The sequence below is a fragment of the Lithobates pipiens genome, unplaced genomic scaffold, assembly GCF_037356315.1.
Source record: "Lithobates pipiens isolate NorthernLeopardFrog02 unplaced genomic scaffold, aLitPip1_a1.2 Scaffold_13, whole genome shotgun sequence".
NCBI lineage: Eukaryota > Metazoa > Chordata > Amphibia > Anura > Ranidae > Lithobates > Lithobates pipiens.
In genome coordinates this window covers 225,522,339-225,541,764 of record NW_027507718.1, presented here as the reverse complement: position 1 = coordinate 225,541,764, position 19,426 = coordinate 225,522,339, and the positions used below count along the sequence as shown (strand labels likewise).

General features: G+C 43.6%; 2 protein-coding genes across 3 annotated transcripts in view; one reads left to right on the top strand and one right to left on the bottom strand.

Annotated features, from left to right (window-relative positions):
• Window positions 1–255: 255 nt before the first annotated feature.
• TIMM13 (translocase of inner mitochondrial membrane 13) lies at window positions 256–13,611 on the top strand. Its single transcript, XM_077476275.1, has 3 exons — window positions 256–454; window positions 6,453–6,521; window positions 12,473–13,611. The coding sequence occupies exons 1-3, from the start codon at window positions 323–325 to the stop codon at window positions 12,569–12,571; spliced, it is 300 nt and encodes a 99-aa protein (XP_077332401.1). The 5' UTR covers window positions 256–322; the 3' UTR covers window positions 12,572–13,611.
• TMPRSS9 (transmembrane serine protease 9) overlaps window positions 13,408–19,426 on the bottom strand; it is a 212,154-nt gene continuing 206,135 nt past the window's right edge. For both annotated transcript variants that reach the window (XM_077476274.1, XM_077476273.1), the window contains exon 21: window positions 13,408–14,804. In XM_077476274.1, coding sequence (XP_077332400.1) covers window positions 14,643–14,804 — 162 coding nt within the window. In that variant the 3' untranslated portion in view covers window positions 13,408–14,642. The remainder of the gene's footprint in view (window positions 14,805–19,426) is intronic.

The window sequence follows — 19,426 nt, the reverse complement described above, 5'->3', positions numbered from 1 at the left end:
GAGGTAAATCTAGTTCCAGCATTGGTCAGAAGAGGGCACTGCTGGTTGTACTTGTCGACTCCCTGCATATAAATATTGACAAATGCTCTATAAAGGCGGACACGGTTCAGCCACAACCTTGACATAACACCAGTCTTCTCACGTCGTTTTAAATATAGATTTTTCTCATTTAAGTAGCACAAAGCCGAATGAACGTAAGAAAACTTCAACTACCGTGATGCTTTGTGGTGAGTGTACGAGCACGACTTCCGCTTCCTGCGGATAGACGGAAGTATACTCCACACGTGTGTGTGTGTGTGACTTTGAGCCGGTGGGTGCAGATATGGAAGGCTTCAGCTCTGATTTCTCCCCGTCCGGAGCGGCGTCCTCGGGCTCTGGGAAGGTGGACACCGGGGCCATCATGGAGCAGGTCAAAGTGCAGATCGCGGTGGCCAATGCGCAGGAGCTGCTACAGGTCAGACCTAGCTGTATGTGTTAGTGGCACAGGGTCATGTGACCCCTCTGAGCACTGCTGACCTTGGCTTATTGTCATACAGAGGTGTGCTGGGCTCAGTCAGTCATTGGATATGGATTCTCCAAGCATAATATGATACCGATTAAAGAGGACTCCTTACTCCCCCCTCCGCTCTTATCTCTTATGCTGGGTGGTCCTCTAGTCAAATACTCACCTGTCCTGCCATTCCAGCATTGTCCTTCTGTGAAGATGGTGGTGCAGGATCCAGGCTGTGGATCACAGATGTCATTGGGAGCTGGCTGACCCTATTGACTTTAGGCAGCCAGTCACCTGGTAAAAGAGTAATAATTCCAGAACAATATGCATACCCCCTAAAATCACCCCCCTTTATTTGTTACTTTTTGGCAAACGCCCCGAGGGGATCACATTATTTGGCACTGCTACTGAGGGGCTTAAACACTGAGCTTGGTAGTGGTGCATTAGATGCATTTATGTGCACAGAGCGAATAGGAGGTGATGGGTTAAAGCAAAGCTCTGCTTATCTGCAATAACACCCCCCCCCATGCCACATTAGGGGGGGGGGGGGGTGGGTATCTGGTTTTTGACAGTTATTCATCCCCATTTCTGAGTGATCTTGCTGTGGCGAGATCACTCAGTTCACCTTCCCCTGCTGCCAGAGACTCAGAAAGCAGTGCGCTTCACGCATGCAGAGTTGGTTGCCTGTGAAGTCACAAGGCTTCACTGCTGGTTTCCCTTACAGGCAGTGGCAGTACCCAAAAGCTGATGGAAGTAGAGCTGCCACGACAAGTCAACGTAATCGATTGCGTAGACTACAAAAATACGTTGACGTGCGCGCACAGTGCTTAGTATCTACCGCTGTCCTCCGTGCCGCCGTCCCCCTCTCTTCTCCCCCTCTGTGCCGCAGTCCCCCTCTCTTCTCCCCCTCCGTGCCGCCATCCCTAGGGGTGCAATGGATCGTCACCGATCCGTGATCTGAACGGGTCACCCCGCTTGGATCGGCACATGCCGCGATCCGCGGTCTCGGCCTTAGGAGAGGCCGCGGCCTCTCTGTACTGATCTGTGCAGTGCGGGGGAGAGGTCGGATGGAAGCAGCCATCCCTCCATACCCAGCCCAATACTCTGCCAGCCCCAGCCAATATTACAGTGGGGACTATATGAATGAATTTTCAGTTTTTTGCAAATTCAGTTACTATTTGCTGATCCGAAAAATGATCCGATCCGTGACTGATCCGAGGAACAATCCGATCCGTGAGTTTTTTGATCCGTTGCACCCCTACTGCCTAGCCACGCTCTGCCGTGCCCGTCCTAGCCACGCTCTGCCGTGCCCTGCTGTGCCCTGCCGTGCCCTGCCGTACATATATATTCTTTTATCTTAACTTTACAAAAAATAAGTACATAAAAAAAAAAGGTAAGAATATAAGTACATACTCGTATATAATGTATGTATGTACTAGTTATATTCTTTTCTTTTTTTTTTTTTTTTTTTTTTTTTTTTTTTATGTAATTATTATTTGTAAGGTTATCCAAAGGATTAATTCGCTAATCAAAAAAAAAACCCACTAGATTCAGTAAAAATAAAAAAATAATCGGATAGTCGTTGACTAATCGAAAAAATAATCGATAGATTAGTCGACAGACAAATTAATCGTTAGTTGCTGCTCTAGATGGGAGCATCATCTGGGGTGAAGAAACCGCTGCATTCCAGGACAGGTAAGTGTCCTAATATCAAGTTAGCTATATGTGTAGCTGTTGACTTTTTTAATTTTTTTGCTGGGGGGGTGGGATGGAACTCTGCTGTAATGTACAGGTCCCATACAGTAGGAGGATGGGGATGCAGAGTAAGAGAGGTGAGGTAATATCTATTATAGGTCTTAATCAGAGACTGGGTGGAGATTGTACGTATAGGAGGGGGTGCTGAAAGATTAAGAAAAAAAAAAAACGTTTTGGAGATAATGAATGGATCTGCAGCTGCTAATCTATTCATCTCTCAATCATTCATAAATTACTGCCTTCTGTCCTTCCTTGTAAGAGCAAGAGGAGGAATCGGCTATGTATACAAGAGCATGTGATCGCAAGGATGGCCAATCACAGGGTGTCCCTGGGATCTGCTTGGTTTAGGGCAGTGATGGCGAACCTTGGCACCCCAGATGTTTTGAACTACATTTCCCATGATGCTCAACTACACTGCAGAGTGCATGAGCATCATGGGAAATGTAGTTCCAAAGCATCTGGGATGCCAAGGTTTGCCATCACTGGTTTAGGCTGGGTTCACACTGCTGCGGTGACGAGATCGGATGTGATTCGCACCGCACTGCAGTGCAAATCACATCCGATCTCTGTGCGATGCGAGTTCAGCCATACAGATAGTATGGCTGAATTCGCATCGCATCCGGCCCAAACTCACACAGGACCCTTTTTTTGGTCCGCAGCAGAATCTGATCGCATGGGTGTTCACTGTGTACAGAGCCATTTAATGATTCAGTGATTAGCAGGTGGAACCACAGCTGTTTATCCCATGCAGTTTATAAACGGTGCTGGGTAAATGGGCTGTTCGGTTTAGAGACATACCCTGGTAGAAGAATTTAAGACGCTTAACCACTTCCCACCCACGCTGTAGCTGAAAGATGGCTACAGCACAGACTTACTTTGCCCGGGAGGGCGTCCTTTGACTCTTTCGGACTCTTGCTGATCGGGGTAAAGGGCCAATCACAGCGGCCCTTTACAACATGATCAGATGTGTCTAATGAAGGCTGATCACGGATGTAAATACAAGCCAGTTATCGGCATTGATTTCCTCGTGCTGATAGCGTGAGGAGGGGAGGAGAGAGCTGAAAACTGGCTCGCATTAAAGGGACATCTACACTGATAAGCGGAGCACTGATTCAGTGTCCTGATTATCCCTGCCCACCAGCGCAAATCAGTAAAGAAAAGTTACCTGTTGCAAAAGTTATTTTTTTTGTTAATTTTCGTTCTTTTTGCTTAGCAAAAAAATAAACCCAGTGGTGATTAAATACCACCAAAAGAAAGCTCAATTTTTGTGATAAAAAAAATGATAAAAATTTCATATAGGTACAGTCTTGCATGACCACGCAATTGTCATTCAGATTGTGACAGCGCTGAAAATTGGCCTAGACAGGAACGGGCTGAAACTACCCAGTAGGCAAGTAGTTAAAGGCTAACTCTAGCCTTTTCAGTATGGTGCACCCATGTTTAGACAGCAGCTGTCACTTTTGAAATTGGAAGAGATATTTAGGAATGAATAAACCGTGGCAGGTGGTCTTGTAGTTCTTCATGCAACATGAACGCATCAGTCAGCACACTTGCAGTCCATTGACACTTCCTCCAGCTCTCCAACTGAAAGTCAATACAGTGGTAAAAGCACAGAATTGGAGGGAGAGTCTGCAGAAGCCTGCCACTGCGCCCGGGATCCACTGATCGGCGTGCAATACTTTGCAGAGTCCCGTGGAAAAATATAATTAAATACAACATTGGATAAGTAGCACGATCAATAGGTACTAATGAAGCCACAGCATCTACAAACTGGTAAGCTGCAATATAACCACTTCAGCTCCGGAAGGTTCACCCCCTTTCCTGGCCAGGCCAATTTAACAATTGACAATTGCGCGGTCGTGTGACTTTGTACCTAAATAAAATTGATGTCCTTTTTTGGCACAAATCTTGTGGTGGCATTTGATCAGCTCTGTGACTTATTTTTTGCGCTATAAACTAAAAAAAGAGCAACCTTTTTTAATGCTATAAAACGCATCCAATTAAAAAAAAATGTAAAAAAAATTGAATTTCTTCATCAATTTAGGACAATATGTAGTCTGTTACATATATTTGGTAAAAAAATGATTTGCACAAAAGTTATAGCGTCTACAAACTATGTGATGTATTTATGGAATTTTTTTTTATTTTTTTTTTATACTACTAATGGCAGGGGTTGACAAATTTGCTTGGAATCTAGGAGCCAGCTAAAAAAGTTAGGAGTCAGGTCCGTGACGGCGATCTGGACCTGTCCCTGGCCTGACATGGAGACGAGTGAGGGGAAGATAGCCCCCAGCCCCCCACATATGAGATCACCTCCCATTGGACACACCGCTCGAGTGCTAAATGGCCGCTGTGATTGGTCATTTAGCATGATCTGTGATTGGCTGTATCCAAGGGACACGGCCAACACAGAACTTCCCCAATGCTCGCCCATGGCGGCGTGCAGAGGGGAAGTAAACAGGAGGATGTCTAGGGACGCCCTCCCGGCAATTGGTGTCCGCGCTGTAGACATCTTTCGTCTATAGCGCGGGCACGAAGTGGTTAACAAAAGAATGTGACTATTATTTCCGACATATTCCCGCTCATTTACTGCCATTTCCCTGCTAAGGGTTCGATCAGGTCCGCCTGAAAAACTGACAGGTGATCCTGATCAGACAGCCCTTGTGAAAGGGGTCAAGCAGGGAGGATTACAAATAATATTTTTTTTTTCCTTAATTAAAATAATTTTTTTTTTTTTTACTTTTTACAAAAAATAAAATAAAAAAAGTAATAAAAAAACATATATATATATATATATATATATATATATATATATATATATATATATATATATATATATATATATATATATATATATATATATATATATAAATAAATTTAATAATATATATATATAATATAATGAGAAGCCATTTACCAGCCACCACACTCACTGTTGGGCAAAAAACAGGCAGGGGAGCTTCACTCCATTAGGAATTAGCATTATTGGAATAGGGTGTAATTTCTACATCCACCACAAGATGGCGCCAGACTACCGAAAGATTTTAGAAGGCCGCAAAGCCGCGGCCTCAATTACTGGCCGGCGCGGCCCGATGGAATTGCGCGGCGGAGTTCGGGGTCCAAATGGAGACGGGATACCCCAGCAGCGTTGCCCCAGTCGCCAGGACACGAAATCTAGGTGCAAATGCGACCTGGCGACCGGGGTTTGTCGAGCCCTGACTAATGGTGTTCCTGCCTGGCAGAAACGCAAGATCTGTCTTCTTACTAGTAGAATGGTGATCTGCCTTGTTTACATAGGCAGACCCCTGTTCTGCCTCTCTCCAGCATTCTTCAGGTTCACTGGTTCGGCTCCCACTGTGTCCAATCGGAGCGGGTCGCCGATGCCCCAGAATCAAAGGAAAAAAATCATGTACAGATATGTGATTTTGCACTTAAGGGCCACCTTGCTGCAATATATGTATGTGGGGCAATCCTTAACCACCTCAATACCAGGCACTTGCATCCCCTGTTTAAATGACAATTGCGTGGTTATGCTACGCTGTACCCAAACAGAATTTTTATAAATTTTGTTCCCACAAATAGTTTTCTTTTGGCGGTATTTGATCACCTCTACGTGTTTATTTTTTGCTAAACAAATTAAAAAAGACCTAAAATTTTGGAGAAAAAAGTTTTTTCTTTTGTTTCGGTTAAAATTTTGTAAATAAGTAAGTTTTCTCATTCACTGATGAGGTGGCACCGATGATGGGCATTTCCCTGGTGGTCCAGGGTGGTGTCAATCCCTGGTGGTCCTGGGTGGGTGTCTGAGGGGGGGCTATGCTGATAAACAATGATGTCTGTCAGACGTGAGTGAGAAAAAGCCGTTCAAAGGCTCTTCCTGTTTACATAATGATTGAACGCGGCTGATCATGTGGTAAAGAGCCTCCGTCAGAGGCACCACCGAACGCTGCGATGAGTGGTCGTTCTGGGAGGTCGACATATGACGTCCACCCATAAGGAGAGCCGCACCGCCCAGCCGTCATTTGATGGCGGGAAGCGATTAAGCAGATCATTTTTATCTAAACCCAAGAACAAAAATGTAAGTGTATATTGTGTAGAATCCGATTTGTATCATTTTAATACTTAAAATAAAATTATTCATATCTTCAGTTGCTATCCCTGTTTGTATTATGGCCTTCTGTTTCTGATGAGTGTCTCCTTATCTTGACAGAGGATGACTGATAAATGTTTTCGAAAATGTGTTGGAAAGCCAGGAAGCTCTTTGGATAATTCAGAACAGGTACGTGGCTTACACCCTTAGGCTGTGTTTACACTTGCGGTTGAGGTGGTGTGTGTGTGTGTGTTCTCCTTTTTTTTTTTTTTTTTTTTTTTTTTTTCTTTCCCCTCCACCTGTCAAATATGACCAATTCAACTGACCAATGTGCAACCACCCGGTTGAAGTGTACTGGTGCAGCTTTTTAGGTAGGAAACATAACACCTCCCCACTGCTAGAATACAATTGCGCAGCTGAGGATTCCTCCATCCACCTCGGATGTGTGACTAGGGAAATCTATCCCTTGTTTTTGTTTGATCAATCAGCAGGCTGATCCATCCATGGGCAGCTTAAAGCGGCGTTCCACCCAAAAATGGAACTTCCACTTTAAGTGACCCCCTGAATGCAACATTTGTCATGTCAGTTTTTTTGGGGCGGGGGGGGGGGGAGCGGATACCCTCTTTTTAGGCGCATCCAGCTCCCACTCCGTCCCGGGCTCCGCGTCGCCAGGAGGACGTTCACCTCCCTGCAATCTTCTTGGACATGTCACACAGGTCCCAGATGATTGCCCAGCCAATCGCAGCACGGATCGAGCATGCGTAGTGCGTGCCCGGCTGTGGAGCCACAGCCGGGCACCCACAATAGTGATGCCGGCGCTGCAGAGAGGAGCGGGGCTTCGTTCGTTCGCCCGCATCGCTGGACAGTGGGACAGGTGAGTGTTCGTTTTTTTTTTTTTTTTTTTTTTTGTAGCTGCTGACTTTTAAATGGGTGGAACTCTGCTTGCATTTTCCTATGAAGAAACTACAAATTCCCCAATCCCTGGGGCTCTCAGTTCAGTGCTTTATCAGTGAGAAGTTGCCTGTCCCTCTGGTAAATAGGGACAAGTTAGATGAATTAATGTATGGACACTACAAACTGCAGCCCCAACATGTGAGCCCATTCATACAAGGTAAAGAAACAACACAGGGAGTATAATTACACTAATCCCTCTCCCTCTCCCTTTTCTAGAATTGAGAGCAATAAACTGCTGACATCAGCAGTTACCAAGGAGTGTAATTGTACTGCATCACTTAGAGCTCCTTCTGGTGACTAACCCACATCTGGTTAACCGCTTGCAGAACTTATAACTTGCATATACGCTGGCAGAGCGGCCTCCCTGCACTGAATCGTCTACCTAGTATGTGATCCGTGCACTTGGTCAGGGAGCATGCGCACCTGCTGGCTTGACTGTGCTATGATTCATCACAGCACATGCCGATCACCTGGTCCCAGCCAATGATTGATCACCAGCACCCGTAGATTGGGTTTACTTCCTCTTTGATTCTCTGCAAAGGTAAAGCATAATGGACTACTATGCATCGCACAGTAGTCGCTGCTCCAGCGCTGTCATTCGACGAAGCCGCGATGACATCACTCCCACGCATGCGCACGGGACCCGCCGCTCGTGGCATATCGGTGCCTGTGTTTTGGCAAATATCTCCTAAACTGTGTAGGTTTAGGAGATATTTCTTGGACCTACAGGTAAGTCTTAACCTAGGCTTACCTGTAGGTCAAAGTGGTTTGGAAGGGTTTACAACCACTTTAATCCCTTCTCCGACCAGTGCAAAGACAGTGTATAGTATCATCACGGTATTAGTGACGCACTGGTGATGTTAGTTCCCACCCAGCATCAGATTGCCCGCTGTCCTGTTATAAGTCGCTGTTCGCCACCGTTGCTAATTGAAAAAAAATTCCAGTGCATATCCCATGGTTTGTAGACGCTATAACATTTACACAAACCAATCAATATACATTTGTTTAGATTTCTTTTTTTTTTTTTTTTTTTTTATACTAAAGATATGTAGCAGAATACGATTTGGCCAAAATGTATTCGTGTTTGTAACCCAAGAGCTCCTGTTTCTTTATAGCAGATGAAACGGCACAGTGCTTGTGCTGTCTAATCTGCCCCCCCCTAAAAAAAAAACCTGGCTGATCCTGCCACTTCCTCTGTCCTGACCAGGATAATCATGGCTACTGAGCCCTGGCCACCATGGTCAGTTATGTGCCTCCGTCATCCCCTCCCTCCCTGCCTGTCAGCTCCTGTCTGTCTGTCTCCCCTCCTGCCACTATTGGTAGAAAATAAGATGTTCAAATTGTTACTGCCAGCCCCTCTATTATATTTAGGCATAACGCACAGGATAAGTGTTTTATTAAAACAAAGCTTGTAAATACCTTTTTGTAGCTATCTTCAGGCCAGTCATGTGACTCCCAGCTGGTCTCGCATTCCGATCCAGGGCTACAGCGGAAGGAGCTGAGTGGCTACGTGACCTCCCCGGCTGATCTTAGAATGAGATCTCGGCCCTTACCGCTGTAGCTCTGGATCGCAGTAGGAGACCGAACGGGAGTCACGTGACCGCCGCGATGGCTGTAAAAAGGTATTTACAAGCGTTGTTTTAATAAAGCACTTACCCTGTGCGTTAGTCCTAGATATAATAGAGGCGCTGGCAGTGAATTACATTTTTGTGGTATTTGACTTATTTTTTCGTCAAAATTTGCAGTACCTTTTTTTTTTTTTTTTTTTTTTTATAACAAAAAATATAAACCCAGAGATGATCAAATACCACCAAAAGAAAGCTCTGTTTGTATATGTATTGTTTGGCTACAGCATTGCATGACCACACAATTGTCAGTTAAAGTAACTCAATGCCGATGATCAATGGGAGGAGGCACTCCAAGCAGTACAGATTTGCTCAGTAAACGTGGCCCAGCGGCTATCTCAACTATATATTGTGCTCAGAGTACATTACACACCCAACAGACTGTTTAGGATGGGGGTGAGACAGGACTACAGTTGTCCCAGGTGCCTGAGAGATCACGGGGACTTAATTCATCTGTTATGGAGGTGCCCCAAATTGCACTTATTTTGGACAAGGGTATTGGCCACCATTAATAGAGTGTATCAGACCACCATACCTACAGACCCAAAGCCATGCCTACTTGGGATACTAGACGAGATTCCCATGGGGGACACCAAGCTCGTAAGCTGATCCTTCGGCATTGGAAGGCGACGGCGCTGGGGGTGTGGATCGCCCAAATGGGGGACACTATTAGGATGGTAAAGTATGTCTTTCAGCATAGAGGATGACCGGAAAAGTTTGACAAACTATGGGCACCCTGGTTGGATACCCCCGACCTCTCTCCGGTTGATCTGGTCATGGACAGAATGTTGAGATAAAAGAAGGGGAAGGAAGGTTTAAGCTCAATGTAAGACTCCTACCGTAGATAATTCTGAATAGGTGAACTAAAGCAGGGCCAAGATATACAGTGTCAACATCCATGGTAGATAGGACGATTTAGTATGGGGAGATGTGAAAAAATTCTTGAATATTCCTCTTGCAGGGTTGAATATGCTCCTATGTTATGACAAGAATATATACTTGAGCTGTAAGCTGTAAATTATACTTGTACGCTTTGTTGTTTAATAAACTTTCTGATTTAAAAAAAAAAAGTAACGCAGTGCCGAATTGCAAAAAATGGCCTGCTCATGAAGATTTAAAACTTTTCCAGAGCTGAAGTGGTTGATTGTATAACAAAAATAATGAAGAGCAAGTAGGTAAAATGTTAAATTTACATACAGTGGGTATAGAAATTAATCACTCCCCTTCTTTAAATAATCATGTTCTGTTGCTTTGCAGCCTAAAATGATGACACTAGCTGGATAAAACAAAAAATACAACTTATAACATCCAAGTGAAAGCTCTAACACCAACATGTGAGGGGGGAAAACAAAAACAGAATTGCTGAGTTGGAAAAAGGATCACCCCCTTATGTTAGCATTTTGTTGAACAACCTTTTGCTTTAATTACAGCCTTTAGTCTATTGGGATTTGTCCCCACTAGCTTTGCACATCTAGCCTTTGCAATGTTTGCCCACTATTCTTTGCAGAACTGCTCAAGTTGTTACAGTGCCTTGAAAAACTATTCATAGTCCTTGAAACTTTTCCACATTTTTTCATGTTCCAACCTAAAACGTAAATGTATTTTATTGGGATTTTATGTGATAGACCAACACAAACTGGCACATAAGTCTGAAATGGAAGGACAGCAATAAACGTTTTTTTTTTGTTTTTTTACAAATATGTGAAAAGTGTGGGGTGCATTTGTATTCAACTCCCCTGAGTCAATACTTTGTAGAACCACCTTTAGCTGCAATTACAGCTGCAAGTCTTTTTGGACTCTACCAGCTTTGCATATCTAGAGAGTGACATTTTTGCCCATTCTTCTTGCAAAATAGATTAAGCCCTGTCAGATTTGATGGTGAGCATTTGTGAACAGCAATTTTCAAGTCTTGGCACAGATTATCCATTGGATTTTTAGTTATGGACTTTGGGCCATTCTAACACATGAAAATGCTTTGATCTAAACCATTCCATTGTAGCTCTGGCTGTATGTTTAGGGTCGTTGTCTTGCAGGAAGATGAACCTCTGCTGTTTTCTTTCAAGTTTGCCTTGTATTTGGCTCCGTCCAGCTTCCCTGTTTAAGAAAAGCATCCCCCCCAACATGATACTGCCACCACCATGTTTCACAGTGGGATGGGGTGTTCAGGGTGATGTGCAGTGTTTTCTGCCACACATAGCGTTTTGCTTTTAAGCCAAAAAGTTTCTTTGGCCTCATCTGACCAGAACACCTTCTTCCATGTTTGCGGTGTCCCCCACATGGCTTCTTACAAACTTCAAACAGGATTTCTTATAGCTTTTTTTCGACAATGGTTTCCTTCTTGCCACTTTTCCATAAAGGCCAGATTTGTGGAGTACATGACTAATAGTTGTCCTGTGGATCTCTGCAGCTCCTCCCGAGTTACCATGGGCCTCTCGACTGCTTCTCTAAATTAATTTCAAGGGGTATGAATACTTTTAAAGACACTGTAAATTTGATGGTGACTGTTTTTGGACTGCCATCTTCAAGTCCTTCCACACATTTTCCTCAAGAATGTGACAGTATATTGCCCTCTCCATTTTCCCTTCTATCCTGACAAGTGCTCCAGTTCCTGCTGCAAAGAAACACCTCCATAACCGTATATTACCACCTCCATGCTTTACTGTAGGAATAGTGTTATTTGGATGGTGAGCTGTATTTTGATTTCCCCCAGACAGATTGTTTGGTGTTGAGGCCAAATCATAAAATTTTAGTCTCGCGTGACGTCAGAATCTTCAAGGTACATTTTGGTAAAGTTTAGCCATGACTGCATGTGGTCTTTCTTGAGGAGTGGCTTTTTTTCTGGCAACCCTCCCATACAAGCCACATTTGTGGAGGATTTGTGATATTGTTGCATGAGCACAATGACCACTCTTGTCATAAATTCCAGCAACTGTTTCAGAGTTGCTGTAAGCCTCTTGGTAGCCTCTGACCAGTTTCCTCCTGGCTCTTTCATCCAACTTGGAGCAACGTCCTGATCCAGGGAAGATCTGTGTTGTACCATATACATTCTGCTGTACTTCCAGTGCTTGATAAAGTGTTTTTTTATTTTTTATTTCCAAAATGGTTTCTTTGATATTTTGACATTGCCATTGGAACTGAATGCTCCAGGAGCTTTTTTTTTTTTTTTATGCTGAGCTAATCAAAATGACCACAGCTGATAACAGTTGAAAGTCAAATGGCTTTGTGTGCCATTGATTAGCTACACCTGATTGAGCTTACAAGTCATTTTTTAGGAAGGGGGTGATCCTTTCTCAGCGATTCTGTTTTTTGATTTTCTTTTAAAAAGTTCTCACATGTTGGTGCGTTATATTTCACTTGGGTTTTATAAGTTGCACTGCATAAATACAGCTGGATAAAACAAACCGTCTTCATTTCAGGCTACAAAGCAACAAAATGTGATTATTTTAATTAATTAATTCTTTTGTATACCTACTATATATAAACATGCCAGTTATTTAAATTACAGTGGCAAGCAGTACATTTTCTGTCATTAAGTAATGGCTTTTTATTTTTGTACCACAGAAGTGCATTGCAATGTGTATGGACAGATACATGGATGCCTGGAATACCGTATCCAGAGCATACACCTCCAGGCTACAACGAGAGCGTGCTAAGATGTGACATGACCCGGGACATCTACATTCAACAGAACCCTGATACTGATTGACAATGGGAATTAAACAGCCCTAAGTTTACCATTCCCATTATGCAGGGAGCAGCTGCTGGCAGTTTATGGGTTCAATTGAAAAACCTAATGATTATGCCACTGATGAACTGATGCTGAATCTGCTGCTACATGTATCCTTAATGTAGCAGTTATGGTGAATTTCTCATTGGCAGTCTTCTGTGCAGGAATGTAACAAGACTGATTTTTTTTTTTTTTTAAAACCATCCTTATCCTGTTGGATATATTTGGTACCCCATGTATGTTGTATAAAATAACTTTTTAAAGATATGAGCATCTATTAAAAATAATAATGAGCAGTAGCACTTGTCAAATTGGTAAAGTAAGTCCCCTACATATGAACGTTCAACTTGCAAATGTTCAAAGATGCAAACGTGTTTGGATATCCAATCATGTAAAGCTGGGTACACACAGTCGTTCCCCCAAAACTCGGTGATCTGAATGTAAAAAACTGACAGTTCACTGTACTAACACGGGCAATGTTGTGGCAATCTCCCCTCTGTGCCCTTGTACTTGGACAGGAGGTCTCCCCCACTAGAACACACAGATCAGTGCTCGCAGCCATTGTCTGCAAGCGCTGATCTTTGTTGGGCTTGCGACCGATCTCCCGTAACAGAACTCGTTCATAAGTAGGGGCTTGCTGTAATCTAGATTTTGTTTTAAACTTGGCCATGGTATTCTAAATGTACTGTATTTCATTTTTGCCCACTTTCTCTGCCAAACAGTTTTTTAAATGTACAGCTGTTATTTTTTTTAACAGATGAGTCAGATGTGAAAAAGTAGTGTTTTAATCAGTAGGTAATGCTGGTTTTCATACAAAATAATCCCGTACATATTCGTTACAGTCCTGTTAGATTGTCAGAAGGTGATTGCTGATGTCATCTTGCTTGTTTCTCTTCTCTGTTCTCTTTTGTCTTCTTCTTTATGTTTGTCATGATAGACACAAGGATGACAAAATAAAAATGATTGAGATTCATTATTGTGGCTGCCTGGTAATTATTTGATAAAATAAGGATTTGAGTGCTTGATGCTTTTAGTGCTGTCACTATTGTCTAATTTAAAACCATTTCCAAAATTTCTTTTCCCAACATTTGGTGCCTGTAGTGTGAATGAGCAGAATGTACAGTTCCATTATTAGTGAATAAAAACTATTAGATTTCACTCCAGCACATGCTAATTAGTTTCTTTTTATAATGTGTTTTTTTTTTTCATTTCTTGGAAGTATCAAAATGCAAGAATGTGCCCTTATCTCTGACATTCAGCAGCACTACAATAGATTTTCCACTGCTTTACTGGTGTGATATGCCCGCTTTTGTGACTTGTTAAAGTGTACCTATTATATAAGCCCACTCTTTCTTTGAAAGTAAGAAAAGCTTACACAAGACCTGAAATTCCTTGGCCACTGAAACTACTTCTACTCCAGGATACTGTAGCAACCAGTCGTCTAGCCAATGTTGAAGCGGAAATCAAACACATTTCATGTCCTGTCATTTGTTTATATGGCTGTCTGCATTGGTATCCTAGAACTTCAGTTTCTGCATCCAAGGTAGGTATTTCAGGACTTCTGTAAGAGCTGGAGGTGCACATAGTAGCAAAGGAGAGCTTATATGAAAATAGAGCCACTTTAATTTATTTAAACCACTGCCGTCTATAAATCCTCTATCAGACTTAGCACTGTGATAATTTTATTGTATTCCTATATTAGAATGATCTTGTAAACAGTTAACATTGTATTTTTATATATTGTACTGTTAATTTGTGTCCCACGGATCGGGTGCATGCAATCATGTCTTACACAAGTTCTGCATAAGGTGGTCATAACAGGTCACCTTTATTTATACAAAATAGTCTAAATGGTCCACTTCAAAAGCATACAAGTGAACTGGGCAGTAAAATGTCCTTTGTGGTCATTCCATGCTCAAAGGTCAGCAGTTGCGCTCCCCTGCAAGCATTTTATAATGAGCCATTTGGCCTTCTGACTTTGCCACTCCCTGAGTTGAATCCCTTTTATAAACGTAAAGTTTGTCCAATCCAGTTACGGACAGATGTTATCCTGGTGTAAACTCCTGGAAAATAGGGCCTTGCACAGCCATAGCCCCAGCTGGTTATTCCAGCTAGAAACCATCGTCCAGATGGTTCCCTGCATGCTAGCGGTCCTCCAGCATCCCCCTAAAATGAAAAAAGAAAAATATAAGAGTTGGACCATGACACCTACAGAGGCAACACATGCACTTCTCAGTTTTATTATGTTCATGTCAAATTTATATTCCAAAGTTGCCTCTAATTGCCGGTTTCCAAATGAAAGGATTGAGATGTGTGAACTGTTTTCTCAGTATACAGATGCACTGACCCAGTTGAATGTTAAAAAAATAAACAGGATGTTTAATTCAGAAGACGTGCTATGTCTCTTCTGCATTAGTTACTTAACTGCCTGGCTGCCCTTGTACAGAGCATGATAAAACCAGGAAGGTAGCAGCTGCAGTAATTTCAGAGGAATGCACTTTTGTAACAAACTCCATGAATAAATGGTATATGTGAGAACTCTGCGCTTGCTAGAAAATGGTGCTGATTATACACTGATCAGCCATAATGTTGACCACTGACAAGTAAAGAGTATAACATTGATTATCTGGTTAAAAAGACACTTGAAAGGGGGTTAGATATGTTAGGCCTGAGGAAGCACATGGTTATGTGTGTGAAACATGTTGACATAGGCAGCAACAGCGTAGGCCTGCACTCCAACATGCGTTCCATCATCGTAGTGATGGGCGCCTGTGCTGCTTCTACAGTCACCGGTGCGGTGTGACTCTCCCTACACCATAATCCTCTTCTAGTGGAGAGGTACCTGGATCCCAACGGCCATTTTATTGACACCAATACAGAGTAACGACCCAACTGGCTATATAGCAGTGGACTGCAGGACAGTGCAGAGGTGACACACTGGAACGTCAAGGAATGATAGCCTCTTTACACCATTCTCACGTGTGGAACTATGACGCTAATTGAGTATACTTTTTGTATCTACCTCTAAACTGCACTTACCTGGATTCCTGCAATAAGAGCTACGCTGGTATGATCAGTGAACTTGCCATCACCAGCGCATCCAGGTGATGTCAGCAAAAACAGAATTTGATGCATAATTTTTGCCATCTACTGAAGGAACCCTTTGTACCTCAAATATAAGGGTGGTTACACCCTGTGAATTAATAGCTCGGTTAGAGCCATGCGGTACACACTACAGGGGTAGTCTGTCATAATATCATGATATCCTTATCTATGCTGCAAGACAAACCACTGCTTAAACTGTGAGCCATCAGGCAATGGATTGATGTCTTCTATTTATGAGTATAAGGTGAGAATTTATTCCCTCTTGTGCTACTGCCATTATAATGCCATGATCACTATATGGAAGGTGTTCTCTGTGTCTGTACACCACTTGAAGTCTCCATCTTTGGATACAGTTCCAATATTAGAGCTGTGTGCATTGTTACTGTGAACTTTAGGTGATGTTGCGTAATTGCTAATCACCTGCGTAGTACACAAGCTTCATTGGAGGCATATACGTTAAGGTTCCCAGTTAATTTGCACCCCAGCCCATGCACTTTATGAGAGATTTAGTGAGTGGTCTATGTTTGTGAGTTGCATGTTTGTGAGTGCGGGGCCTTGTTTCTGTTATGTATAGTGACAATGTTGTCATTACATTCTAATTGTGGGTGTTTGCAGGTCAGAACCATCTGGTTTTATTGAACCAATTTGTATTTTTAATGTTCAAATAAATATTTTTTCTCAAGTCATCTTCCAGGACGGCACACCTGAGAGATGAGAGGCTCCTCCCTACAGGAAACACAATCAATCGACAGCTGTTTTAAGTCCCCACCCTTCCCCTTGATCCTCAGTTTTTGATTGTGTTTCTCCCTACACAGCGAAACTGTTTGTTTTTTTCCAAATGACCCGAAGCCTGGGGCTGGTGGTCTCCCCCTGGGAGCCAGACCACAAGCCTGGGAAGCCTCTGGGTCTGGTAGGATATTCTTGTCCTTCCTGGGGGGTTCCCCTATCTTTTCCTCAGGGCGGGCAGCAGAAATTGGAAAAGCCCCCCTGAGAGCTGAAGGACCCTGGGTACAGTGGTGTACCCAGAACTTCAGGGGCCATTATCCTGTCTCCCCCCTCCTTACCTGTACAGGTGGCTGTTCAGACGGGGGTGCTGGCCATCGGTTCTTTCCAGGGGGCTTGTCCCCGACTCCTGGGTCCCCGGTAGCTCGCGTGGGCTGCCGGAGAGGGCGTGGCAACAAGCACCCGCGTCATTTTCAAACTTCGGGAAAATGGCAGCGGCGTTCTTACCCAGGAGGGAAGGCTGAGAGTCAGTAGGAGCAGGCGCCCACATCCTCCTTTCTCTAGAGCGAGGAGGCACCAGTTTACTACGGTGGATGTCTGCCTTAACCACCTCAGATATGAAGATGGGAATGAGGAATGGAAGGCATTGCCCCCCCCCCCCCCCATGTATATAGACTGACTTCCCTATGGGGACAGCAGTTGGGGGGGGGGGGGGAGCACTTTGGCGGCTATCCTCCTTGCGTGTGGACCATAAGGATGGAAAAGCAAGCCCGCTGGCTGTGGCAAAAAGAGGAAGACGACAACGGTGAGTACTTTACTTTCCTTTTGCCGTGGGAATTTAGCTGCAAAATCCCCAATTCCAGCCAGAGGGTTCCTGGGCATTTGAGATCTCACCTGGGGTCTGGATTCAAATAGCCCTTAAGCTTCTGCTAAAAACACCAGCCGCAGCTCCCTCTTACATCAGAGAAGCTGTATGGTGGACAGGTGGTGCAGAGGAACGAGTGTGCCTAAACCACCTCAGATGAGAAAGAGGTAGGTAGGCCATTGCTCCCCCTTCCCTGTGTATATACTGACTGGTGCAGTGCAGAACCTGGGGTCGGGATACAAATAGCGCAGACGCCACTGCTAAAACCACCAGCCACAGCTCCCTCTTACAGCAGAGACACTGTGGTTATCGCAGCAGTAGGTTGCCAGCCTCTCCCTACATGCCCAGTTGTGGTACATTTAGTAGGGATGAATATAGCGTACAGAGGGGACCTGGTAGATACAAAGTTACTTACAGGCCAGGTATACCACTGAACAGGTTATTAATTGGGCAGTGGTTGGTGGATTCAGAAGCTCCCCTGGTCAGCAGGTGCACTAGGTTACCGGCCCTATTAGCCCAGCTGCTAGGAATCTGAAGTTGCTTCACAATGTTCAAAAGCTGACCTAACATTCAAGGATGGGCAGAGACCAAGCTACTGTGTGGCACAGTAGGGGTTCCCTTGTCACAGATCCTCCTTTTGGGGGTTGCCTGCTATAGTTAACTTTCATAAGCTCCAACCTCCCACTCCACCTTTACACTGTGTTTATATTATAGTGTAGGAGGTAAGAAGAAACTTTTTTTATTGGTTTGGGCTACAATCCACGCAGTGGCAGATCTAAAGGCGATTCACCATAGATCGCTCCCTACATCCTTTTAATTGAGGATTTTCTGTGCAAACCTATGCAAGAGCTACATAATTAATTATTTGAAGCCTGCAAATAGCTATTTACCTCCCAGGCTAAACTGGTAACCACCTCTTCTAGAGAGGTCTTAAATTGGTCTCTAGGGCTGGGCTGATTGAGACTTTAGTTGCTAATCAGCACCACCTGGATATGTGCTGGCTAGCGTTTGCTCAGTCTATGGAGGTAAGGTAGGACAACAACTACTACTAATAGTAGGGTGTCCAACCATTTTAGGATCTGTTCCTTCTCTGGTGGTGAAGGTTTAGTATCTACAGCCCAGGCTATGCCTATGAAATAAATTGCCTGTTGGTTATTTCATAAAGGGATAGACCATGACTCCTCATTGGCTGCACACCAGTAGACCTCAGTAGTGAAGGTTTGTGCTTGCTGGGATGTTTTTGTGGCACAGCAGAAATACACATTGAGATTTGTGACATCTCTGCTTATAAGGTCTATATTGCTGTACATCAGAAGTGCACTGCACTGAAGCTTGTTTGCTGTCCTTTATATACTAAAGGTACTGCTTTGTTTGGCTACAGATCAGAAAAATACAACAGTGAAGGTGGTCTGTACTTTCTGGTTTTGTGTTGCACAGCAGAAATGCACATCATTGTGTCTGGTGACATCTCTGCTCATAATGGTTATATTGTTGCACATCAGACATACACAAGATTGAGGTCTGTCTGTGGGGCTTTGTGTCCTGTTTTACTGCCTTGTTGGTTACTTATCAGAAAGGCAGCAGTGAAGTCTGATGGTCCTGATTTGCGTGGCGCTGTGCTGATTCAGACAGTGCTATTAACAGCAATGGCTGCCGAGTTTAAACATGCGATTTGACATGTTGAGTCGCATGACAAATCATTTCAATATGGATGTGCTATCTCTATTCATAGTGTTTTATTGTTGCACATCAGATTTATACAGCATTAAGGTCTGTGAGGTTTTGTGTCCTGTATTACTGCCTTATCAGAAAGGCAGCAGTGAAAATTGATGGTTCGAATTTGTTGGGCTACATAGTAGAAATACAAATTGAACCCCTGCCAGGTGTAGTACATATACTGCCTTTGGTAATCCGTGTAGCACCACAAAGTGGTGTTGTGCTGATTTTAGCCATGCGATTTGACATGTTGAGTCGCAAGGCCAAATCGCTTCAATATGCATGTGCTATCTCTATTCAGAATTGTTATATTGTTGCACATCAGACATACACAGGATTGAAGGTTGTCTGTCCTCTATGCCTTGCATATACTGCCTTA